Consider the following 26,597-nt stretch of genomic DNA (forward strand, 5'->3'; position numbering starts at 1 on the left):
TGCTTTATGGAGATCTGGACAGGTTACATAAATTGCTCAGCTCAGAAGTCTGGTCACAGACAACGCAGGGTCTATACCCACATCTGGCCGACACGGACTCTGAGCTCCTTCCATCACACCTCCTTCATTTATTCATCCATTTATCCAGTAAATGTTACTGAGTATGCCTTCCTCTCTCCTGACTGGGTGCAGAAGGAACAGTAAGGACACCACAGTAGGAGCCGCAGGGGGTGCTAGGAAGCAGGTGACAGAGACTATTGGTTATGGCAGGCAGCTGCACACAGGCATCGTGTGACACAGAACTCTCTGAATCCTCAACACACCTCTCCGGTGGATGTGCTATCAGCCCTTTACAGAGATGAGGAAATTAAGGGCAGAGTGGTAAGGAACGTGCCCAAGGTCCCCCAGCCTGGAAAAGGGGCACAGGACTCTCCCTCTGTCTCTGCCCAGCCCTGCTCACTCTCTCTCTCAAAATAAATAAATAAACTTAAAAAAAAAAAGGAACAGAATTGTTGGGTGGAGGGATGGAAAAAATAAGTAACGGGGATGAAGGAGGGCCCTTGTCACAAGAAGCCTGGGGGATGGATGGAACTGTTGAATCACAATATTGTACGCCTGAAGCAAAAACAATACTGTGTGTTAACTATGCTGGAATTTAAGATAAAATTAAATTTTGAAAAAGAAACAAATTTTTTAAAGACTAGGAAGTATTTTTTATTTAAAAAATTTTTTTTTAATTTATTATTGAGACAGAGAGAAACAGAGCATGAGCGGGGGAGGGTTAGAGAGAGAGGGAGACACAGAATCGGAAGCAGGCTCCAGGCTCTGAGCTGTCAGCACAGAGCTGTTGTGGGGTTCAAACCCACAAACTGTGAGATCATGGCCTGAGCCAAAGTCAGCAGCCTAACTGACTGAGCCACCTAGGTGCCCCAAAGACTAGGAAGTTCTTATGATATAAAATGATATACAGATATATACATGAGTAGTATAGAATTTTTTTAAATAGGAAGTAAAACTGCTCTAGGAAATCCATTAACTTTGTTGAGAAAAATATGCCGACCTTCTCTCTTGGTAGGAAAGTTGAAGCTCCTCAACCCGCCTGGAGGGGCCATTCTGGGAGCTGAACTGTGCCCTGGAAACAAGCTGAGGGAGGGCGGGAGGAGGCAGAGTCGGGTGCTGGAGCTCCCCATGGAAGGCAGCGGGGTGAAACTCCCTGTGACCGGGCTCAGGGACAGGCGGGCTGGGCTGCAACCTTGCTCTGTCACCCCCAACCTTGCTCTGTCACCCCGGGGGAAACTCTGCCTCCAGCTGCTGTGCCGCTGCCCCTGCCACCATGCCTGCAGGGAGCTCTACAGGGAATCCAGGGGTGGGGGATGGGGCCACTACACCCAGCACTGGGGATAGCAGGCAGGGGGCTCAGGAAAGAGATGGGTTATTCCAGAACGACAAGTGATCAGGTTTCCCACATGGAGGATGGGGCCCAAGAAGGTCCCCACAGCACGTCATGGACAGGGTAAGCTCCTAAGTCTGGGGCACGGAGGAACTGCCAGGAGGCGGATGCCTGGATTAGGCACACTGATGTTAAAAAAACACACTAAAATATAAGGGCCCCTGGGTGGCTCAGTCTGTTAAATGTCCAACTCTTGATTTTGGCTCAGGTCATGATCTCGTGGTTTTGTGGGTTCGAGCCCTGTGTCAGGCTCCGCATTGATAGCCCAGAGCCTGTTTGGGATTCTGTGTCTCCCTCTCTCTCTCTCTGCCCCAACCCTACTCACCCTGTCTGTCTCTCATTCTCAAAATAAATAAACTTTAAAAAAATTACACTAAAATGTAGGGGCACCTGGGTGGCTCAGTTGGTTAAGCATCTAACTCTTGATTTCGGCTCAGGTCACAATCTCACAGTTGTGAGTGCAGGCTCCAAGCTATCAGTGTATAGCTGCTTGGGATTCTCTCTCTCCTTCTCTCTCTGCTTCTCTCCCATGTACTCTCTCTCTCTCAAAATAAATAAATAAACATTTTTTAAAAATACACTAAAATGTTAACTGTGATTTTCTCAGTGATAGAATCATAGGTAACATTTATCTCCTTCTTTTATCTATTCTTCCCCATTTTTCAAACAAGAACTATATTATTGCTCTTAAAATCTCAGGAAGACACCCCCAAACAGGTGTAGGCGCAGGCCTAAGAGTGGGTCTCCCTGCTTCCCACCCCGCCGGAGTCCCAGGGCCACCCCTCACCAGAGGAAACTCTTCGGGGCGGCCTGCCCGCCTCTGCCCTCCCGCCCATGCCCCCACCACTTACCGTCCTCACACCTGAAGTCAGGGAAGGCCACGTCCTGCAGCGGGATCTGCCGCAAGAAGTCTGGGTTCTGGCAGCGCGGGTTCCCCGTCACAATCTTCCTCCTCCGCAGCCAGTCCCCCAGCCAGGCCAGCTGACAGTTGCAGTTGAAAGGGTTGGCCAGAAGGTTTCTGGAAGAGGCAGCCGTGTGACCAGCAAGACCCCCGCCAGGCTGGGTCTCCCTGCGAAGTCCTCTCGCCCCACCACGAACCGGCCAGGCAGCCACCCGGAACCCTTGCCCAGATGACCAGCGATTTCCGAGACGTGGTGTTCTGACATGGTGGGACCCCATGGACCGCGAGGGCCGACACCCCGGTGAGCCCTTTCAAGTAAGGGGCCGGGCAGGGCGGCCAGGTGGGTGCCGGGGTTCAGATGCCCGAGCCAGACTTACAGCGTGGACAGGGCCTGGAGGGTGTCAAAGGCCCCGGGGGAGATGGTGGCGATCTGGTTGTCGTAGAGCGAGAGCAGGCGGACGTTGCGCAGGCCCGTGAAGCTGTCGTTGTGGATGCAGCTGATGCGGTTGTTCCTCAGCATCCTGGGGGCGGGAGGGGCAGCCCGCACTGCGCCTGCGCCTTGCCCACCGGGGCCTCTCACAGGCCCTCCTCCGACGCTCTCCCTGCGCCCACTCTCCCCTCCTGCCCCTCCCCTTCGGATGCTCTCCTGTCCATCCTGCCCACACAGCGCCCACACCACCTGACCTCCACCTTCGCTCCCAGGGTGCCCAGGGCCTCCCCCACCCCCAACCCATGCTCCGCACCAACGCCCGGGACACCTGCCTAAAACTTAAACCGAGTCATGTCCCTCTCCAGCCTGAGGCCCCAGTGGCTCCCAAACTGCCCACAGAATAATGTTTCCACTCCTTACTGTGACGGCGGGAGCCCGCCCAGCCCAGCACCTGCCCACCTTCCTGGAGAGCGACCCACCATTGATTGACTCCTCTGCAGGTGTGCAGGGGCCTGCTTCCCCGTGCCTTGCCCTGGCTATGGTGTCCTTCTAGAACGACCCCTTTCCTCATTTATATCTGCTAAGTCTCTGGTCACCCTCGAAAACCTGGCTCAATTCCCCTCCCCAACCAAAACCAAGCTGGACACAGAATAGGCAATTCACAAAGGAAATTTAAATGGTTTATGAACATTGATAAAATATGTTTAAATGTACTAATAATCAAGTATGTGTATGCAATATTGAACCTTTGCCCGATAAATTGCAAAATAACTAAAAATATAGTAATAATGCCCAGGGTTGGTACAGGTGACTGGGAACTTCCACACGCGGGCTGGCAGGAGAATGACTTGGGGCCTTCCTGGAACTGAGAGGCAGGCAGCAAAGGCCTTAAAAGGGCCTCATGCTTTCGTCTGGCAAGGCTTCTTTTAGGAGTTTATCAATAGGGACTAATCCTGGATGGACACAGAATTTCATGATAAAGATACTAATCAGAACATTGCTCACAATAAAAAATCAAAAGAGCCTGAATTTCTGGGGCATCTGGGCAGCTCAGTTAAGTATCCGACTCTTGATTTCGGCACAGGTCATGACCTTACAGTTTGTGGGTTCCAACCCCAAATCGGGTGGGCTCTGCGCTGAGGGCAGCAGAGGCTGCTTGGGCTTCTCTCTCTCCCTCCCTCTCTGCCCCTCCCCCACTCACGTGCACATGTGCAAAAGCACCTTCTCTCTCTCAAAAAAAAAAAAACACTAAAAAATAGATAAAATAAAAAAGCCTGAATTTCTAGTAATTATGTAATACATAGTCCTTCAAAATCATGTTGTAAAAGAGATATTTATGGTATATAAAGGTGCCCACATGGTGTTTAAGGACAAAGCAGGTTATTAAATGGATTGTAGGATTCCGTTAAGAAACCCCTACACGCAAGCAGGGGTATGGGTGCGCAGGTACACACGTGGTTACAGAGGACTGGAGAGACAGTTGATACAGACAATGAACAGCACTCGCCTGCCTGTGCTGACAGCGTTAGGGCTCCTTCCTCAGGTGCGTGCGCTGTCACTCGTGGGCTCCTGCTGGCTCTGCCCCAGGGCCAGCCCCTCCCCCTCCTCCAGCCCCATCCACACCCTCCTCAGAAGGAACCCACGTGACTGGCCGAGTAGCCCACAGCAGCCTCATCAAGGACTGCCCGGCAAGTGCAGAGAGGAAGGAGGAGGTCCAGTGTGAACAGCGGGGGACAACAGTCCCACTAGATTCACGTGTGAAAAACTCAAGTGGCAAAACACAGCGCAAAGAAAATCTTCTTTCTGTAAGCCAAACCAACTACCAAACAGCAACAAAAAACAGCAACAAAAAAACCCCCCAAAACCCACAGGGAACCCGTTCACATATTCATTTCCTTTACACAAATTGCATGATGTGCGCTCTGAAAACAGACGGACAGCCCTGCAGCACGGCTGGGATTTAAAGCCGACGGGAGGCGCCGAGAGCCCTATGCAGTTCAGATTCACATGAACTAAAATGAAGTAAATTCAAAATGTTGTGCTTCAACAGCGCTTGACCCCTGTCGGGAACTGACGGTCTGTCCCATGTGGTGCAGACGTGGGGCACTTCTGTTACTGCAGCAAGGCCAACTGGACAGCGCCATCTACTGCACGCTCGAAAGGTCTGCGTAGCCACGTGAAGAGGCAGTGCCGTCTGGGCGGTGGGGGGGCTCTGCAGCATTCGTGAGGGGTGGATGACCCCAGGATCCTACTGAGCCCCAATGTCTGCTTAGCTCTGGCTGGGCTCTGGCTTATGGGATTCCCAGGCTCCCAGAGATAATAAGCCATCCCGGCTCCCCCTTTCACACCGGCTGAGTCACCTCAGCAGTGTCCCAGCCTTGGGGCCGCCCAGCCCTCCTGCCTGCAGCAGTGCTGGCTACTCCTGAGCTAAAAAAAGTTTGGTGCTCTCACAGCCTGATCACAGGGCAGGGGGCCCCTCCCAAAGGGCCCACCCCCACCTGCCCCTTCACCAGGCACCGACCCCATACCCCAGGGAACAAGAAAGCAGGCCTCACCACCATTACCGACATTTGATTACATGCCCCCCTGCAGACCCTGACCGAAGACCTCACACACCCTCAGCTGCCCCTCTCCTCCTGCAATCCTCTCTCTCCACGCAGACACCGACACTCTAGCTTGCTTTTGCCTGCTGCAGCCTGGCCGTGCTCCCTGACCGCAGACTCACAGGGTCCTCAAGCCGTCCAGGCCTCGGAACATGCCGCTTCGGATGGACTCCAGCTGGTTGGCCGTCAAGTGCAGCTCGCTCACGGATGCCGCGCCCTCAAAGGTCCCATCTTCAATTTCCGACACCTTGTTGTTACTCAGATTGCTGGACAGGAGGTGGTAGAAAGAGCATGGAGCTGAGGCCCCTCCCCCACCTTCCTGCACCCACCCCCATGTAGGGGAGCCCCGCCCCCAGGAAACCCGCCCCTCCCACACAGTATTTTCCTTCTCCCTCCCCAGCGAGTCTTGACCACAACCTCCCCGCCAATGGGTGACTCACATCTTCTTCAGATGACTGAGTTTTTTAAATATCCCGGTGGCCTCCAGGATGGAAATCTCATTGTTGTTTAATCGTCTGTAAGAGGCAATGGAGAGAACTTACACATTCATAAGGGACAGACATTAGAGTATCTTCCAAATTGAGAAGATTTGGGACTCAAACAAAGGGGTTCTCAGAAGAGTTATCTGGCAAGGCAGACCGTTCCTATATCAAAGGAAGGATGGATGAGGGTGCTGGGGGGAGGCTGGGGTGAATGGGGATATTTTTAACACTAAAAATGCCATGAAAACTTACGTACACGAATGACAGATATATGTAGCTATTTGTGCACATAGGTGTGTGCACAAATTTGTATTTTTAAAGAAAAAAAATAGAGGAGCCTGGGTGGCTCAGTCGGTTGAGTGGCTGACTTCGGTTCAGGGCATGATCTCATGGTTCATGAGTTTGAGCCCCGCATCAGGGTCTGGGATGAAAGCTCGGAGCCTGGAGCCTACTTCAGATTCTGTGTCTCCCTCTCTCTCTCTGCCCTCCTCTGCTCACACTCTGTCTCTCTGTCTCTCAAAAATAAATAAGTGTTAAAAAAAGGAAAAAGAAAAAAAATAATAAAGTATGGCCTAAGGTCCAACTTGATCTAATGGAATCACATCTCCCGGAAGAAGGCAAGAGCCCGATTGAGAAGCCACCCCTGGCTCAGGCTGAGGACCCGCCCTGCGGCCCTGCGTGCCAGAGACCGGAGGTCCGGAGGCTGTGAATCAGAAGCAGAGGGGCTTCAGGGGTGGGGAGGTGCTTCCGCCCAAAGCCCGAAGCTGCCACGCTGGTGTCCCCAGAGGTCCTAAACAGAGTCGGACCAGAGGGAGGCCCAGAGTGGATCGCAGAGGGCTAGTAGGACCGGGGCCAGGTGGGATGTGGAGGGGCTGGGGGCCCTCACAGCTCGGCCGTGGACTGGGGGATGCGCTCGGGGATCTTGGTGAGCTTCAGGCTGGAGCACTCCACCAGGCTGGCCTCACAGCGGCACTTGTGGGGACAGACCACGTCGCTGTTGCACTCGCTGTTCAGCTGGTAATCCTCCGTGCCTACAGTGAGAGGGCAGGGGCGGGAGGCTGAGGAACCCAGGGCAGGGTCTCCCCAGCTCCCTCAGCCTGCTGCCCCTGCCCACCCACTGCCACCACCCCAACCCCCACAGGCTGGCCTTGGTCCCCCAGGCTCTCCTACCTGGAATGAAGTACTGCTCTTTGGCTGGGGAGAGAAGCACAAACACGGGGAAGCTGGAATCCTCCAGGATGTGCAGAAGAGTCTAGGCCCCAGTCCCACTGCCCAGGAGTAGGCACCCCAGCGCACACCTGCCCGGCCCCCACGCGGAGAAGGCCTTGCCATGGAGCACAGATGTTCCTCGGCCAGGCTGATGCTGGGGCGCTACCACCCCCAACTGAACCTCTCGGGGAGCACCCAGACCACGGCATCGCCGGTGAGCAATGGCACGAGATGGGGACGGGGCGGGGGGGGGGAGAGGCACCCAGCCCCTGACCAGGCTGTAGGCTCAGAAGCTGACTCACGCCATCCCCAGGCAGAGCCCGGGGGAGGCAGCTCTCTCCCTGAGGAGAATTCCCAGGCTTCTCGAGTCTGAAAAGCTGTAGCATGAAAGCAAAATGACCTGAGAGCAGAGGAACCTGGGTTCTTGTGTCCTCCCTCAGGGACCTTCAGCCAGCCCTACCCTTCCTTGCGCCCCAGCAAAATACGGGGTGGGGCTGCCCAGCAGTTCAGATCCAAGTTTATGGTCTCTGCGTAGCCATTCAGACCCGCTCCAAGAGGGTCTCCAGTGGCCCAGGACATCCCTGCTAGAGCCATCCAGAAAACACTGCCAGGCGCCTGGGCAGACTGAAGACAGGCAGGCAGGTGGACAGACAGACAGGCGGGCAAGCAGGCAGCTACCTGAGCACCGGAACTTCTTGCTCTTGATCTGCCCGATGCGCTTGTTGGCAAGACGCCGGGGGCTGGCACAGCGGGCCCCGCTCGTCTCGATGGGGTTGGTGCGCAGGAAGTCTGCCAGCCCCTTGAGGTTACAGTCGCAGATGAAAGGGTTCTGTGCCAGATGCCTGTCCAAAGGGAGCATCAAAGTGGGGGGTCAGAGGCAGGGTCGCAAACTTGCACTGACCTCCACCCGGACAGGGCCTCACTGCCTGCCTCCCAGTGGCTCGAAGCCCAGGACTGGCCCTGGAGAGAGATGCACCATTTGGGGCCACCACCCGGGCGCATCTATCAACTGGAGAAGCCTTGCCAGAGAGGGATGGCAGCAGGGAGGGATCTCTGCTGGCTCTGGGCCATCCAGCTGTCCCCGCTCCAAGCCTCACTCTGTCCCCTGTCCATCTACCTACCTATACCCACCCGCCCCCCACCACACCCTGGGACATTTCACAGACACCAGTGGAGGCAAGAGTGACCTGGAGACTGGCCAGACTACCCCATCGTTCCACGGGTGAGGGGACAGAGCAGGTACTTGAACCCAGGACTGTCAGTGCCCAGAAGCCTTTGATGTGGGTCATCCCCTCCCTGTGGCCTTGGATGACAGCAGTTCTTTCCACAGCCTTTGTCAGGAAGGGGATGAGGCCAGGGGTGAAGGGCTGATCTTGCAGTTGGGGTGATGTGTGCCAAAGTGCCTGCTGCAGCCCCTCACTTGTAGGAATCTCCATCCCCACCCCAGCCCATTGGGGCTGCTTCCCCCTGACTGTTTGACATGCCCTCTCTTGACACAAGGGAAAGTCGGAAAGCATGTCTGGATAACTACTTATTGGGAAGTCGCTCTTAGGCTCTTTCCAGGCTGCCTGTGTGACCAGCAGGGTAGACATGGGGAGGGGCAGTTGACGGGTGAGGCTGACTCCAGCGATCAGGGTTGCTCTAAGCAACCACACGGGTGGCTTTCCCATTCGTGGGCCCTCACCACCCCCAAAAGGCTCAGAGCAGCCACATCAGAACACCCCAGCAGCCAGCTTGCTGACCTGCATCTGGGCCATCACAGCACTGGGCATGTCTTACTTTCTTTATTTTTTTTTTATTTTTATTTTTTTTACATTTTATTTATTTTTGAGAGACAGAAAGTGACAGAGAGTGAACGGGAGGGACAGAGAGAGAGGGAGACACAGAATCAGAAGCCGACTCCAGGCTCTGAGCTAGCTGTCAGCACAGAGCCCAACACGGGGCTCGAACCCACGAACCATGAGATCATGACCTGAGCTGAAGTCGGACGCTTAACCAACTGAGCCACCCAGGCGCGCCTGGGCATGTCTTACTTTCTATACTGAGACAGCCATGGAAGAATATTCTAGCACCTGCTCTAGCTACTGTACCTGAGAGCCAATGCTTCTGCATGGAAGTGCAGGGAGACAGCGCAGGGGCAAGCTCAGAGGCCACTTCTCCATCCAATGCCATCACTTTGGGCCATCTACTTAATGGCCTCAGCCCAGTGTCCCGATGGGGCTACAAGGTTCTTCGAGCAGAGGCGTGACCCCTGCCCAGGGTCCGCACCCAGCCTCAGCTCAGATCCTGGCCACTCTCTCTCCTGTTCATCACCTCCTGGGCTCTGGATCCTAGTTGGGATGCTCAGTTGGGGCCTCCTCTGCCCGGATGTCTCTGCCACTCCCCTGGGCACGGTCCCTGCTTTCCTGCCTGAGTCCAGGCTCCTGTCAGCACCACCAGGTCGGCCTGGCCCCTCCCACCCCTTCTGCATCTGGTTGGGCATTGGTCTCTCTATTCAAACTGTCAATCTGCAGAGAAAACGAGTTTGCTGACTCCCCACGGCAGAGTTCGTCACCGATTGAAAATGTATTAGGATTCGGGGCTTGCTCTGGGATCCTCCCAAACACTCAGCCACATCTGCCTACGCCTCACTGCCTGGCCTCTGCCTGAACTAATTGCTTCCCTTTGTCACAATCTCAGTAGAAAACTGTTTAAAATCAATCAATTATGTTGTTCAGGCACACATTAAAATGTTCAGGGGGTGAGGGGTAGAATATATCGTTTTTTTTAAGAACAGGCTATTTGTGTCAAAACCAATCTGCAAAAACTTGAACCACCCACAGAGACAAGTGGCTTAAGTATTTGACACAGATTAGAGGTTTTTTTAACAATTGTGAAGGACAGGGAGTTGAGAAGGGGAAATGTACAGGAAGAAGGAAAAAATCATCGTGTTAAAGGCACACCCAGCAATGTGCCACATGTGTGGCCATGAATATTTGTCACAGTAGAAGGTGGAAGGGAACACTGTATTCTCAGGGTCTGTCTTAGAATATGCACTCAAGAAGTCATGACTAAAAATCTTACGGGAGAGATACTTAGCAGCAAGTTAAACCCACCATGAGCTACCACTCCACACCCACTAGGGTGGCTATAATCAAAAAGACAAAGGATACCAGCTATTGGTAAAGATGCAGACAAATGGAACCCTTATAATACATTGCTGGTAGGAATGTAAAATGGGATTTATAGCCATTTTGGAAAACTGACAATTTTTTAAAAAGTTAAACACAGGTTTCCTATGTGACCCAGAAATTCCAAGAGAAATGAAAACATTTGTCCACATAAAGATCTGTAAGGAAATATTCATAGCAGCATTATCGTAGTGATTCCAAAGTGGAAATCCAGATGTGCACCCGCTAGAAAGGATAAACACAATGCAGTCTATCCATGCAATAGGAAATTACTTGGCAATAAATAAGAAGGAACAAAGTACTGGTACAAACTGCAATGTAGCTGAACCTCAAACACACAGGGCTGGGACGCCGGGTGGCTCTGCTGGTTAAGCGTTTGACTTCAGCTCAGGTCATGATCTCACAGTTTGTGGGTTCAAGCCCCACATCGGGCTCTGTGCTGACAGCTCAGAGTCAGAAGCCTGCTTCGGATTCTATATCTCCCTCTCGCTCTGTCCTTCCCCTGCTCGCACTCTGTCTCTCTGTCTCTCTCTCTCCCTCTCTCAATAATAAATAAACATAAAAAAAAACCCACAGTGCTAAGGGAAAGAAGTCAGTCACAAAAGATGATGCCTCATGATGATTTCATTTTGATGAAATGTTCAGAGAAAGCAAACTACAAAGACAGAAATAAGACAAGAGGCTGCCTGGGGATGAGCTGGCAACAGGGACTGACTGTGCAAGGGACACCAGGGATCTTGAGGGGGGTGACGGAAATGTTCTAAAATTTGATTATGGTGATAGTTGAACAACTGTAAATATACTAAAACTCACTGAATTATATACTTGGAACAGATGGATTTCATGGTATATAACTTACACCTCATGAAAGTGGTTTTTTTGAGTTTTAATTATTTATTTTGAGAGAGAGAGAGAGAGAACATGAGCAGGAGAAAGAGTGAGAGACACAGACTCCCAAGCAGGCTCTGCACTGTCCGCACAGAGCCCGATACAGGTCTTGAACCCACGAACTGTGAGATCATGACCTGAGCCAAAATCAAGAGTTGGACAGTTAACTGACTGAGCCATCCAGGTGCCCCTCATGAAAGCTGTTAAAAAAAAAAAGAAAAGAAAACTTAGAAAAATCTCTTGCAGGGAGGAAAACTGCAGCAAAATCAGTACTGAGACACAAGGCCCTGAGCCACAGATCTCGGAGCCACGGACAAATCAGAATGTTCAAGGGTTTATATCAGGCCTGACACACGATTCAGTCAATGGGTTTAACCATCCAAACCTGTACGGAGAATACCTGATTATACCTCGGATTTGTTTCTTTTATTCTTATTTCAAACTGCATTTCGGTTGTTAATATATAATAGTTGTTTATGAAAGTCCAGTTCTGTTTTACAGCCTTTAAATAATAAAGTCTGTCCTTAGGGAGAAAGCACAATAGAGGGGAAAGCTAACCACCTTCATGGTGATGGGGAAAGAGAGGCCTGAGACCAAATCCCTGCTCTACTAGATATTGTGTGACCTTGAGTGAGTCACATGACCTCCTGCCTCGTTCCCTCATCAGTGAAGTCGGGGATGCTAGACCCCCCCTCCACAGGCCACTGTAAGTATCCAATGAGATAATACACGAAAGGAGCAGTGGCCTTGCGTTCTGTGTGGGCTCGATAAACAGCAGTGACTGTTGTTGTTTTCAGTGTCATCACTATTTCGATCTCACCCAGGGGCACACTTCCTGTTCTGCTCCGACTCTGTGCCCACTGTTGCCCTGCGGGCAGTGGCCGTGATCTCAGCATGCTGTCCGGCGGGCACTCTCCGAAATCCAGCCAGGTAAGCGGGCACAGACAGAAACCATCCCCAGGAAGCGCAATCCATGTGATCTGTTCACTCTCCTTCCACCTTGAGAGGGTGACAGACTCCTCACATGAGACCCTCAGTCCCATTCCCATCCCCAAGGCTTTCCTGCGTGGGGGTCCCAGGCCTGGAAATCTCCTGCGCGCATTTCTCTCGGACATCCCACCAGCTGCATGAAATAATCCACCTTGCCAATGTCTCCCTGTAACTTCTAAATTTCACATATTTGGCAAGATTTCCCCATAGTGCGCCATTCCCCGCTCCTTGGCGATAAGTAAATTAATTAGCAGGCGTGGGCTGCAGGCAGGCACCTGGGCTTTAACAAGTTTGCTTTGTGGCTAATGTCCCTGCTGAGGGGCGTGGTTCTGGGGAACAGGAGCTGCGCCTTGTCTCTGCCCTGTCTCACATCTATGCCGACCCTCCAGGCACATATTATCTGATGGAGAGCACTGGCCGGCAGATAAACAATGGCAGGATAACAATGACAACAATGGCCATGGCGATATTAACAGTACATGCCCTTAAGCACGCAGGTCTGCACCCACAGTTTGCCCCAACAAGTGACACTGCAGATAATGACTCCATTTTCAAGAATAACCACAAGAGCATTTGCAAATGAAGAAGGGATGTTAGAATTCAAATATCACTGTTTCAGGATCTCTAAGGAACCAACGGGTCCAGGCACTGAAATGCGAGGCTGTTTATTACACAAAGAGAGAGAATCAGATACCATACGCCCCCCCGATGGAAGTACACAGGTCTGTGGAATCATCCTGCCTAAAAAAGAAAAACAAAATCTGAACCTGACCAAGCCCTTAGATAGAATTTTCCATCTGCAGGACACAGACAGGACAGGGGAGAGTGTGAAGCTACATCTCAGGGAAGGTAATCTCCCAGCAACGTGCAGGCCGTGGGGAGCGCTGGGGATACAATCACGCAGTGCCTTCACCAAACACAGCGCAAGGAACAGGCCATGCGGCAGACGCCTAGAGACTCAAAGCAACTTCGTGACACATCAGCCAACGTCAGCCAGTTGTAGCACCGCGGCCTTATTTAACTCCTGATTCGGCCAAGTTGTTTGAAAACCTGTATACCATATATGAGACATTTAATTTAAACACTAATTAGATATCTGATGATATCAAAGAAGTGTTAAATTTTTAGATATAATAACAGTGTTGTGGTTGTGTTTTCGAATGTTTGTGCTTTTTATACATATGTATGAAGTCTGTGTAGATGATGAGTATGTCTGGGGTTTACTTCCGGACGCTCAGGGAGGTAGGAAGAGGGGGTAGAACGAAACAAGACCGGCCGTGAGTGAGAGCTGGGCGATGAACACCAGGAGGCTCACTGTGGTGCTTTCAATATGCTTATAATTTTCTTTAGTAAAATATTAAAATAAATGCCTAGCGATGTTCCTCTCTGATTTTTAATTTATAGCCATCATTGCTATGACCACATTTCATCTGATGTATGATAATATCCATTGCGGGGTGCCTGGGTGGCTCAGTCGGTTAAGTGGCTGACTTCAGCTCAGGTCATGATCTCATGGTTCATGGGTTCAAGCCCCTCATCAGGCTCTGTGCTAACAGCTCAGAGCCTGGAGCCTGATTCAGATTCTGTGTCTCCCTCGCTCTCTGCCCCTCCCCCACTCATGCTCTGTTTCTCTCTGTCTCAATAATAAATAAAAACATTTTTAAAAAGATATTATCCATTGTAAGATGCTCTATTATTTTATTATCAGAAAAGAACAAAATCCTGCCAATTAAATGATGATTTGATTGTAATATTCATCCCAGCTTAGAGCTGTTAATATAGAAACAACGGATGTCTTAGAATTAATATTATTAATTACGGTCTGCATTTAAGGAGCATTAAGCTCTGTACAAACATCTCCTTTTCTCTCATAACAACCCCCATGAAGAAACTAATGTCCTCATTTTATGAATGAGTGGACTGAGGCCCAGAGAAGCTAACTAAGTTGCTGAGAGTCACACAGCTAATAAGAGGCATAGCTGGGATTTGGACCCAGGACTATCTAATGCCAAATCCACGCTCTTTCCTTTGTGAGAGGCCACCACTGGTGAGCAAATGGTACAGGACAAGAGAGCTGCCTGTCCCCCAGGGGACTGTCACCTCCCCCTAAGTCCCCCTGAAGCTGCAGGGACTGAGGGGAGGAGGGAAGAGGGCACTCACAGGGTCTGGATGGCCCGCAGGGAGGTGAAGGTGCCCTTGGCCAGACTCTGGATCTTGTTATCATACAGGGAGAGAAGTGAGAGGTTCTGCAGATCCTGGAAGGCATCGGGCCGCACGCAGTTGATCTTGTTGGCATTCAGGAGCCTGTTGGCAGACCAGGGCCAGGTGGTGAGGGGAGAGGCGCGGAATCGGCTGCATCAACAAGGCCCGGGCCCCTCCCTGGCACGAAGCATGCACTGTCTCGGACAGGGGCACAGGGGCTCCGGCCGCCCGCATGTCCACTCTGTACAGAGAAGTCTGACTGCCCTCTCTGAGCGAGGGACCGTCCTGCTCCCCTGCCCCTCTCCCTGTCAAGCAGCCACTACAAGTGCTCATGGGGTTCTTGGGAAGCAGAGCACACTGCCATCAGGCCACCTCCCAAAGGTATTTTGGGGACTCCCTTCCTTTCTAGAGTCTGCTGGGTTTCCAGGTATCTGAGATGGGGCATTTAGGTTATGTGCCTCTTGGATTCTGGGTGAGAACCCTTGCCTGAGCCCTCATGGTTCAAGGAGGCAGAGCTGGGTCCGGATGTCCTGCGTGCAGGCGGCAAGTCTGTCCCCAGCCACGGGAACACATGAACACCTGTTCCTCCTTGGGAACACAGGCTGCATCTCAGGAGCCTCTCAGCTCAGGCGTCCTGAGACCAGCTCTGAACCTGACCCCCTCCCTCTCTGGCCTCGGCAGAGTCCCAGAGTCCCTCACGGTACCCCCAGCTCTGCCATCATCCAGCTCCTTGCCTCAACGAGTCCCACACCCCAAAGAGGCTGACAAGACCAGTCTGAGAGGCCAGAGGAATACTAGTCCCCTCCCTGGGCGCCACCCAAGGACACCTGCAGATGGGTCCTTACAGGAGCTGTAGGGTGTACAGGCCTCCAAACACACCCCGGGGGAGGTCTGTGATCTTGTTCCCATACAGGACCCTGGAGACAAAAGGCAGCAGAAAAGAGAATAAGAAGACAGCCCGCCAGGAAGAGGGACAGGGCTCTGCCGGTCCCTCCCACACATTGGCGCCACCATGAAGCCATTCACAGGGCACAGCAGGGCCGCGTAGGTTTGTTGTAACAAGTTGTCAGCAGGTGGCAGCGAGGTGTGTTATTAAAGGGTTCCCCAGGTGTAGTTTGCAAAAGGTACCCTGTGGGCTAGAGGCAGCAACGGTCTCCACTGTTGCAGGATCAGCCCCCCAATACCCGCTCTCTGCCTCAAGCATGGAGCCCACAGAAGCCTGCAAAGGGGCACTTTGGGGGACTTCATGGAAAATTAACCTGGCCCTGGATCTAAAAGGCTCAAGGAGGAGAAAATCCCATGCATGGGATAATTAATATAGTTTCAGAGAATTACAGGAAAAATGCCAGATGGCACGTGCAGAATGAGCTCTGACAACAAGTAACAGAAAACACCCCAGAAAGGAAGAGATCAGTTTAGCCGAGCTGAGATCTGGGCATGGGGGTACAAGTGGGTGTCTTACACCTTAGTTCTCTGTGTTGAGCAGGAATTCTGGGGTCTGATCCCCAAAAAAGCAAAGGTTCAAAAAAGCCCTGCAGGCAAGAATGGGTTTGGGCAGAGGATGAAGCACCAACAGGGCTTGGGGACATCCCCAATATCGCAAGCAGCCCCCTAAACACACACCCGTCAATAGTTCAGCCTGAGTAAAACAGTACATGCGGGTTCTTCACCCATGGCTCCAAGATCCTTCCTGGAGGGGGGCCATGGCATAAGCAAAGGCCCTGCAGTGGCATCCAGGCTGCCCCTCCCCCTGGGGGGAGCTCAGGGTGGCCTGAGTCCGGGAAACAAATGGAATAATAGCTTGAATTTTACTCAGCCAGCATGAGGAAGCCTCTGAGACAATGGAGAACAGAGTAGAGGGGATGGGGGCTGAAGCAGGGAGACAAGGTCAGGGTCTGCCAAGGTGGGCACTGTCAATGAGGTCTATTTACATGACATCAGCACAAAAGTCCCCAAATGGTGGGGAGATGGCTTTGACCAGGTACCCATGAGCAACAGGAACCTACTGAAGTGTTACTGCATTTTGGCAGGCCACCTCTAGAATCTGATCTCCTCAGCCAATGATAGAAACTCATCACCAGGCTGTCAGGTACAGCTGTGTAGGTTGTATACTGCACAACTTATGGGGTGCCATTCACAAATGGTCCCACCCACTACCTCAGATTCTACTCCAAGAGAATAAGGGTCACACAAAGGCGCTGAGCTGGCACCCTCATGCACTCCCCAAGGAGGAGTTCCAGCCCATTTCACTTCTCAGGGCCCTAATCTAGGCAAGGCACACGTCCAGTGCTGCTAAGGACAAGCAGAAGCACTCACTCTTGAGAGTAACAAAAGGTCCCTACCAGTGGGGAAATCGCCCAACCACAGTGCACTCTCTGTAAAAAGTGCTGTGGGGCCTCAGACAGCAAGAGGCTTGGTGAACTTGGAGTACAAACAAGGGCTCTGGGAAAAGGAGAGCTGAAGTAACATGTCCAAGATGAATTTTTGAAGCTGCATGACATTTTGTAGATTGATGAACCCCCTCTACCCCCATGACACACAATAAACTCTCCAGGGAAGGAAAATAGACAGAAGTGGAGGAAAATGCTTTTTTCACATCACCCACCACAATCTGGATCAGAGCACATTCGGGAGGAAAGACACAAGGTGTGACAGTTGTCACAACTGGAGCTGGGAATGGCTGCCCTTACTTGGGAGCTGGGGGAGGTTTAGGAGCATAGAGTGCTGGGCCTCTGTGGCGATGGGGAGGTGGACAGGAAGGCTGGGCCAAGTCAGAAGACTGCAGCAAAGGATGCTGGGAAAATCCCCTTCATGGCAGGAAGAGCATCAGAGTTGCCAGGGGTGACAGCTCTGCCTTGGTTCTCCAGGCACTCCGCCCTGGGTTCCCTCCACCCCTTCCCAGCTGCAGAACATCAACCAGAGAGGAACGGGGAGCTGGGCACAGCAGCCTCCTCCAGCACCCATCCGAGGGGCCACAGCATGGGGCTGGGGGGCTCCCTGGACCCTGGCAGACTTGCACCACTACTCACAGCGAGTTTAGGGAGCGGAGGCCCTGGAAGGCGTCGGGAGCGATCTCTGCAATCTGGTTGTTGCTCAGGTCTCTGCAAAGTGTGCAGGAGGGGAGATGGCTGAATCCCATGGTGGCCACCACGCCCTCCTCCCAGATGCCATGGGAGGGCAGATTAGGGAAATGAGGGTCAGTTCTCCCATCCACCTGAAATGCCCCCAGCCACTATTTCCCTGTGACATGCGAGAGTCATGCTCTGGCCCCGCAGTCCAGCCTTGGTCCGTTCTTGACAAAGCCTTACCCAACATCCCAGTTTCTCCTACACCCCCTCCCACATCCTAGTAGCACCCCTGCTAAAATAGGAGGGTGACGGTCAGCTCTGGTTATGTGCCAGACTCGGGCTCAACACCCCATTTAGGCCTCATGATAACCCTCTGAGGAGGTCATCCACACATCACAGATGACCTTGGCAGACAGAGTCAAGACCTGCCCCGGGACTGCGGCTGCCTGCTCCAGGCTCTTCTTCTGCCCCAGGCTGACTCCCAGCAAAAGCAGCGGGAGGTACTCACATCCTCCGCAGTTTTCTGTAGGGAGAGAAGGCTCCTGGAGGGATGGACTTGATCCCATTGAGCTCCAGGCGGCTGCAGAGAGAGAACACAAGGAAGCCCAGGTCAGGTTACCGCAATCCCTGCTGGGCTCACCTGCCCAAACTGGGTCCTTTGCCCCTGTTCCCATCCTTCGTCTGGCAGAAGCAGAGGGAAGGGCTGCTATATCTGAGCCCGTCAAATACCCCTGTGTTTATCTCAGGCTGGGTGGCTGCAAGGGGCCCACAAATCAGGCTAATACTAAGAAACCAATGGCAGTAAACTCACTCAGCTGGGCTGGACAAATGGACCACAGACAGACACCCTCCCCCAGCTCTCTAGAGCTGCCCAACTTTGGGCAGAGGGCTCAGCCCAGCTCAGGCCAACTGGATCTCCACCATTTGCACCGAGGGGCCTCGGGCAAGCCCTGCGGTAGAGCCTGCTCCCGCTCCTCCCTGGACGGCCAGAGGTGGGCCCTGCCTGAGGGCCTGCGCCCCAGCACCCTCCCGGCCCGGTACTCACATCTCTGTCATGGTCTCAGGCAGGTTGGCGGGGATGGCGGTAAGGCCTTTGCCACGACAATCCACAATGCCGTTGCTGCAGGTACACATGGCTGGGCAGGAGCCCGAAGACAGGGTACAGGACGGCACTCGCCCCGCTTCCCCTTGGCCTGAGGAAAACAGTGGGCTGTGACCTGGGGGTGTCCCATGTCAGCACCTGCCACCCCAGATACAGCATTGTGGGTGGGAACAGGGCTCATAGTGTTTCTCTGAATGAGGATGAACCACAGAGCACCAGGGGCTATCACGTTAACTCTGTGGGTGCCTGGCACATAGCACGTACCTGCTAGATGTTTGCTGAACTTGAACCTGAATCTAACTGTGCTGTATGAGAGTGTGATTCACACACTAGGAAACCCAGGCCTAAATTCTTCAGCTCCAGGTTCTAGTCCATGTCACTCAACACTTCCAGACCGAGTCTCCTCATTGGTCACCAGAGAATGACAAGGACTATGTTTATGGGGCACTCACTGTGTGCCACATACAACATACAACAGTAAATGTTACACACATAATAACTCATTTAATGCCACTGCTGAACCCATGAGGAGTGTGATGTTGTTGTGGCCATTTTATAGGTGGGAAAACTGAGTCCTTGATATTTATAATTTGTGGAAAATCACACATCCGATAGGAAGTAAAACCAGGATAAAGCCTAGTGGCTAATATAGATTTTTTAAATTGAAGTATGACATATAAAGTGCAACAGCTTAAGTAGAGAGCTGGCTGAATTTCTTATGGACACACCCACAGAACCATCCCCAGACATAGAACATTCCTATCGTCCAGGAAGGCTTTCCCGTGCCCCTCCTCCAAGGTAACCACTATTCTTAGCTCTGTCACCAAAGATCTGTTCTCTTATGCGTGGATTTGACAGAAATGAAATCAGAGAACAGGTCCTCTTCGAGTCCAACTTCTTTCACTCAATATAAAATCTCTGAGATCTGCCCATGTCCTGGTGTGTATCTGTGGTTTGTCCTTTGTCACTGCTGAGCAGTAGTCTATTGTGTGAATATATCATAACTAGTTAACCCATTCTCTTGCTGGTGGGCATGTGGGTTGTCTCTAACTCCAAGCTATTATGAAAGAAAGCTGTCTTGAATATTCTTGGACATGATGTGTTTGCAATGGTTGAGAACAGGAGATCATGGATGGGGCAGGAGGAGGAGATGGGTGGGGACAGGAGGTGATGGATGAGAACAGGAGATAATGGGGTGAGGACCGGAGGTGTGAGTAGCCCAGGCGGTGGTAGATAAGGACAGTAGGTGATGAGTAGAAAAAGGAAGTGATGGACGAAGAGAGGAGGTCATGGGTGGGCCAGATGTTAGTGCCTGGAGACAGGAGGTAATAGGAGGGAATAAGATGTGGGGGGAGGGGTGGGGGTAGCAGGAGACAGGTGACAGGCCGTCAATACCCCCAACAGGGCCTGCACCCACCTGAGCAGCTGAACTCACTCTTCTGGACCTCAGCCACGTTGAGGCCACGCAGGCTGGCGGGCCCCGAGCACTGGGTGAAGAGCCCGATGGTTGGCCGCTGCCTCAGCCACTGGGAGAGCCAGGCCAGGTGGCAGTCGCAGAACAGGTGGTTGGAGTGCAGGCGGCTGCAGGGGAACAGGACAGCTCACAGCCCACCTCCCTGGGCCCTCAGCCCCCAGCCGAACAGCGGGAACACCAACGGGGATTTCCTGCGGCAGCGGGACACCTCTGGCCGCTGCTCCGCGCCCCCTCCAGCCGCTGGCTGCAGTGCGACCGGCCACCAGATCCTCTACTGAGCTCACACGGACCCACTGTCCTGAATCACATACTTCATTTTCAAGCACAAACACAAAGCACCTGTTCTCTGAGTTGAAACCAACTGTAATATATTCCACATCCTTCCATTTTAGGTCCCTCCTTCCCCCTCTGGCTCTGACAGCCCCAGCCAGGGTTGACCACTGAGGATGCAGAGGAGGAGGAGCCCTTGCTCTTGCCTGTGGAAGTCTTCGCCCCTGTCCCCCACCCGGGGCCCCACCCCCGCCCACCTGCCGCCAGGGCTGCCCCAGGCTGACTCACAAGGTGCGCAGCTTGGGCATGTGGTTGAAGCTGGACACGGGGATGGTGGTGATGTTGTTGTTGTTCAGGGTCCTGATCAGGGGAAAGTAGAGCCGTTCAGCGTCTACACAGCAGGAAGTTACACGCGAAGGAGGGACAGGACTTCTCTCTGACAAGCATGCAGACACACACCCAGATCCACAGGCAGGACCCTGGAGGCTCTGCCCACTCAGGAGCGGGGACACAGAGCTGCCCTCAGGGAAGTCCCCGAGTGGGGCCAGTGGCTAACAGGCAGCTGCCACAGACTGCAGGGACACAAAGCAAGGAGAGGCCAAGGCTGCCCACAGGCTTGAGCCAGTTTGGAAGTAAGGGTGGGCTTTCACAGAGGAGACAGGGTAGCATTCCTGCCTCAGGGGCCACAAAGTCCTGGAGGACACAGACACGTTGCTGGGCTTCGTGTAAGCAGGGTAGGCCTGGGGCACACCCCACAGGCATGATGTCATGAACATGTGTCCCCTCGCCCCCGTCCTGGGTGGCGGGCCTAGGGGAGCAGACAGCATGGCCTCTGCCCTGGGCCTAGCACTGCCTCCCGGGGCATCCCACCCGCTGCGGCCCAACTCCAGCTGTGAGGGCCTCAGCTCCTGGGTTAGCAAGGCCCTGCGGCCTCTGCTGCCTTCCCGCGCTCTACTTACAGCACCTCCAGCCCCCGCAGAGCCCGGAAGGCCCCTTCCTCGATGCAGCTGATCTGGTTCTTGTCCAGCTGTCTGTGGAGCAAAGGAAAGTTATACCGGAATGTACACCGTCTAGAGCAGGGGTGTCTGTGCATGTGTTTTAATCAAATGCTCATTCGTTTAAAAAAAATAAAGGGGCTGGCCCCAGTCACTCGCCCAGTATATATGCATTCATCCAAATAGCAAACACAGTAAACCTTGGATTGCGAGTAACTTGTTCTGCGAGTGCTCCGTAAGATGAGCAGACATTTCTAATACATTTTAATTTGATAAACAAGTGATGCCTTGCAATACAAGTAGTACATGATGGCTAATGTCACATGATCACAACTGACCAATGGTTCTTGAAGTTCGCTTTGATATAGGAGTGCTTCGGATCACAAACATGTTTCCAGGATGAACTTTTTGCAAACCAAGGTTTTACTGTACTCATAGAAGGTTCAGTTCTTTCTGATTTAGTTAAAACAGGACATCTAAATAAAAGCCGTGTTATATTCCTCTACCTAACTGCGTATCCTCTGGGGAGCAGGCACCCATGCCGCCCACTGTGGAGACCACCTAGCGGGTGCTGGCAGCTAGAAAATGGGATGGGTTCTCCCGGGGGCAGCGGCAGTCAGCGCTGGCAAACAGATCTCTCCCCGAGTGCCAAGCGAGACTGGCCGAGGCCACCTGGAAGGCTGCCTTTGGGATAAACCGAAGCTGTGATCTGGGCCCCTGGGAAAGAATGCCATGCTCCATTGTCTACCCCAGACAAGGGCTTGGGAGCAACACACAAGCCGGGCTCGTGTCATCCCTGCTGCTGTCAGAGCTCGGGGAGGTGGCGCATCTGGGCCAGAATACATCTGGAGGAGGAATAAACCATTACACTTATTTTCTTTAAGATGTTAATTTTTTTTAAGTTAGTTTATTTATTTTGAGAGAGTGCAAGCAGAGGAGGGGCAGATAGAAGGGGAGAGAGACAGAATCCCAACAGGATCTGCACGGTCAGCAGAGAGCCTGATATGGGGATTGAATCCACAAACCATGAGATCATGACCTGAGCTGGAATAAGAGTAGGACACTTAACCGACTGAGCCGCCCAGGAGCCCCTAAACCATTACATTTAAATAGCCCTTGACAGAGTGTATTTATTTCCATGTCTTGTTTAAACTTCAGAACAAGCCTGTGAGGTAAATCGAATATTCCTATTTTACAGAACAATATACTGAGGCTTGGTGAAATTAAGTGACTTGCAGCCACTTACATAATATGTACCTGGAAAAGAAGATTCAAACCCAACTCTCTCAATCGACTGAAGGGAAAGAGCATGGAGACTGTGCCATTTAAATGGACCTCACCTAAGCACCCACAGTCCATGACACTCCCTTCTGCCCAGTCCCCAAAGGCTGCCTGTTTCCTTTGACCCCAGATTGTTCCAGAAGACCATGCTGGCACCCGTCATCTCAGAACCCACACCAGCGCCTTGTCTGCTGGGACCACGGGGCTCAGGGAGATACACAAGGATGCTACAGGGGTGGCCCTCCAGCCCCTCCACCCTTCTCCCTCCCAGGCCTGGACTCACAAATTTTTGAGGTCTGTGGCTCCACGAAAAGCTTTTCTGGGGATGGCCTGGATGGTGTTCTCACTCAGGTCCCTGAGAGGACAAAGCCAGAGGGAGAGAAGCACGATCAGAAGAGACTTCTCCAGAGGGCCCCGATGAGTCAGGGAGGTCAGGATAGCCACAGAGTGCTCCAGCACCTGAGACAGGGCCCGCACAGGCCTGCTCTGCAGGCAAGCATTTGTTGAATGAATAAACGAATGAATGAATTAGGGAGCTGGAGAGAGGAGCCCTGCCCCAGAGGGAGTTTTATCCCCAACCAACTCCCCTCTCTGCACAGAGGGGGCTGCAGCTGGAGGGACAGGCTTGGGGTGGCCGTGACCAACTCTGCCAGATCCCAGCAGAGTCAGCTCAGCCCCCAAAATATCACCCAGGGCTGTAAGGGAGCAAGCTTAATAAGCCCACAGCCACCCCAGGGCCTGCGGTAAGTGCAGGCATGACTCAGTTTCTGTTTTACCCAGGAAGAACAGGGCTCAGGAGGAAGGCACCACTGGTAGCCCAGCCAGTATGTGGCAGGTTCAGGACACGGAATCCAGGCTGGGTCTGACTCCAGATCCTGTGCTCAAGGCCTGTGGTCAGCAGAACCACCTCGAAGAGCCTGAGCCCACACAGAGTCTGGCCCCTGCAGCCTGCTCCTTGACACGGTGCTGCCTCCCTGCTCTGCAGCTTGGATGGCAGAAGTCACCAAGGATGCCACCATTTCCCCATTATTAATGCCCTGATGTAAGGGAGGCGGAGTTACAGGGACCCTGCAGATCCCTGGCCTCTACAAGTTCCCAGAGTAGCTTCCTCCAGCTCTGCTGACAGTGGCCTGGCACCTGTCCACCAGCCTCCCCCTTCCTCTCGCAGCATCCTTACTATACTGCCTTTCCAGGGCAGTGTTTCCTCACCACAGTGGTGGCATCAACAGCCACTGTGTTCTAAGCATGTCCCCCAGGCCAGCACTGCCTAGCACATCACACACAAACCCCCCTGACCTTCACTAACCATGGGACAAATACCATTACTGTCCCCGTTTCCAAAAAATTAAAGGGAGGCTTAGAAAAATTCCAGGGAACACAGTTGGTGAGTGGTGGCTCTAGGATCTGAGCCCTGGCAGTCGAGGTCCCTCCCAGAGCCACCCCTCTCACAGCTGCCCTAGGAGCAGGCACTGGAGTTGGGAGGACGGAGGTCCTCCCCTATTTTGCAGAGGGGGGACCTGAGCTCCAAGAAGTGAAGCAATCTGCCCAAGGTTAAACCGGGATAGGGACCCAGGTGGTTTACAGGAGAGCCCCGCATCAGATGTGCCCTCAGAGTCCATAAGCTGGACAGCCAGGGGCTGACTGTCCTGACATGGGATCCAGTGCTGGACAGCTCCACAGACCCCCCCCAGCCCCTCCCGGCCAGCCCCAGGGGCTTTGACCTTGTCCCTCCTTTCAGCCATTTACCCCACAGGCCTTAGGCTTCACTGCCAGGCACCCATCCCTCGAACACAGTTCCTGGGCTATGAGGGCCACCACCCCTCCATCTGGGTTTTCCTGCTGAGACAGAGAAACGGAAGCATGATAGTAGAATGCTTGAGCCCTTCAGATCCTGGCCCCCCAGCTGTGTCTCTGCCGGTCAGCCCCTTCCTGAGCCGCAGTGTCCTTGTGTGCCGAGTGTGGATACAAGCCTGGCAAGGACTGTCCCCACCAATCCTGACCCCTCGCATAGAGTGTGAGCTCCCCCTGCTATAAACCCCACAGCCTCTCCTGTCCCCCAGACCCCTACCTGGCCCCAGGCATCTGTGGTCTTCATCATCGTCAAGCTCTCTCTCCCCTTGAAGGAAGGTGTCTCAAGCCTGTGACACAGACACTTCTCTCCTTCCAAACTACATACAAGCTCCCATCACAGCCTGTGCTCTGCTTCACTATAACTGGCTGTTCCCAGCCCTCCATGCAGCAGTTGCTTCTCCCACATCCACCTCCCGGCAGGTGGCAGTGGGTCTGGGGAGACATTTGTGCCCACCTTCCTCTCCTTCCCCAACCCCACATGCCAGTCTTCACTCTCTTCCCAGAGTCTTTGATCTCAGTTGTCTGTGTACAACTCTGGCGCCCCTGTTTAGTCTGTCTGTGTTCCTGGAGACGTTCTCTGTGCCCCCACAGTCTGAGGCTGCCCCAGAACCGCCTCTGGCCTCCTCATCCACACTCTCCGCCTTGCTTTCCCCTTCCTCAACAATTCCCACCAGCCGTTCCATCTTGAGAGGACAGGAGAGCCCTTCAGCCTTTACTCATCTGCCTCATCCTATTCTCACCCCTTCCTTGCCTAGATAGCTCTGTCCCCTGCCCAGTTCCTGTGATGCAGGTAATTGCTACATACCACAGAGGACCAGTGATACACCCTGTATTAGCCCTACCGTCCGCTTGGTCTGTGACCTTGATCTCTCCCTCTTCTTAAGTAGTTGGTGACACCAGGCAGCACAATCGGACAGGTAAACTCCAAAATTAGGAGCAAGGGCTGTGCAGGCCACACAGGTAACCAAGAGACTGCTGGCACTCAGAGGGTCACGACTTCTGTCTCGTCGCTTCCTCTGGGAGAAGCCGGCCGCCACGTCAAAGACACTCAAGAGCTCTCTGGAGAGTCCCACATGGGGAGGAACAGAGGCTTGCCAACAGCCAGCACCGGCTGCCAGCAACGTCAGTCAGTCATCAAGGAAACAGATTCTCCAGCCCCAGTCATGCTTTCCAACTCTGCAGCCTGCCATGGTCTGCACGCTGCCCCCAGAATTCAGACGCTGAAATCCCACTGCCCAATGTGATGGTGTTGGGAAGCAGGGCCTGGGGGAGTGCTCTGGCCATGAAGGTGGAGCACTGGTGAGAGCGATGAATGGCCTCATAAAGGAGGCGGCAGGGGGCTCCACCACCCCTCCTGCCTTGGGAGGGCACAGCTATGAGCCAGGAAGCCTCTGAGCCAGGCTGTGGAGCCTCACCCAACACCAATCTGCTGGCACCATGCTCCTGCACTCCCCAACATCTAGCACTGTGAGAGAGAAATGTGTTTTGTTTATAAACGACCCGATCTATGGTATTTCTGGTACAGTAGCCCGAACAGACTGAGACACAGCCCCAGCCAACATTGCGAGAGCAATCTCACTCAAGACCCTGTGCCAGGACCACCCAGCCACCTACAGAAACTGTGAGGCGAGGAAGGTGTGCTGTCCTTTTTGGCCGCTACACTTTGAGGTCATTGGCTACACATTAATCCATGATGAAAACAGGGGTGCTTCCGGGGAACGGTCCAGGAGAGGCCTAGAAGCCGCGCTAGAGAGTGTGGTCTGACTCTGAGGGCATGGGGGCCCCTGAGAGCCTGTGAGAGTCTTGCTCAGACTGGGCGTGGACGGGCTGAAATCTGTTCACAGTGAGCCTCCACCACTTGGCACTTTGGGCCTCAGTCTCCTCGTTTGTCAAAGGTGCGGGCTGGACCAGATGATCTCCTCGTCCCCCAACGGACAGAGTCCCACAACATGCTGATTGCTCCAAGACCCAGCGGCTGAGGTGCTTGGTTCCCAGGGTGTCTGAGATCCCCAGGGCAGCCCATCGCTGACGACGCGCTGACAGCAGTCTGCGAGAGGACAGACACAGTCGCCTGCCCTCGCTGTCCCACTGAGCCCCAGGGAGAACGAAGCCTGGATGGTGAGGGCAAGCCAAGAGCAGGGAGGGGCAGCGGCCTGGGGACTTGGATGGGATCAGGAAGACAGAGGGTGCCCGGGAGGTGGGGACCTCCAGGGGGCAGTCCTGTTGGCCCC

The 26,597-nt window shown here is 53.3% G+C and overlaps 1 protein-coding gene across 1 annotated transcript in view; it reads right to left on the minus strand.

Moving 5' to 3' along the window:
- SLIT1 (slit guidance ligand 1) overlaps positions 1–26,597 on the minus strand; it is a 171,264-nt gene that overhangs the window by 30,567 nt on the left and 114,100 nt on the right. The window contains exons 5-20 of the mRNA XM_029932319.1: positions 22,799–22,870; positions 21,199–21,270; positions 20,528–20,599; positions 19,913–20,076; positions 18,439–18,586; positions 17,902–17,973; positions 17,355–17,426; positions 15,171–15,242; positions 14,284–14,427; positions 7,754–7,917; positions 7,037–7,060; positions 6,753–6,897; positions 5,825–5,899; positions 5,507–5,650; positions 2,729–2,872; positions 2,302–2,468 (exon numbers count right to left, since the gene is read on the minus strand). Coding sequence (XP_029788179.1) covers positions 2,302–2,468; positions 2,729–2,872; positions 5,507–5,650; positions 5,825–5,899; positions 6,753–6,897; positions 7,037–7,060; positions 7,754–7,917; positions 14,284–14,427; positions 15,171–15,242; positions 17,355–17,426; positions 17,902–17,973; positions 18,439–18,586; positions 19,913–20,076; positions 20,528–20,599; positions 21,199–21,270; positions 22,799–22,870 — 1,751 coding nt within the window. The remainder of the gene's footprint in view (positions 1–2,301; positions 2,469–2,728; positions 2,873–5,506; positions 5,651–5,824; positions 5,900–6,752; positions 6,898–7,036; positions 7,061–7,753; positions 7,918–14,283; positions 14,428–15,170; positions 15,243–17,354; positions 17,427–17,901; positions 17,974–18,438; positions 18,587–19,912; positions 20,077–20,527; positions 20,600–21,198; positions 21,271–22,798; positions 22,871–26,597) is intronic.

The sequence above is a fragment of the Suricata suricatta genome, chromosome 2 (genome assembly GCF_006229205.1).
Source record: "Suricata suricatta isolate VVHF042 chromosome 2, meerkat_22Aug2017_6uvM2_HiC, whole genome shotgun sequence".
Lineage (NCBI taxonomy): Eukaryota > Metazoa > Chordata > Mammalia > Carnivora > Herpestidae > Suricata > Suricata suricatta.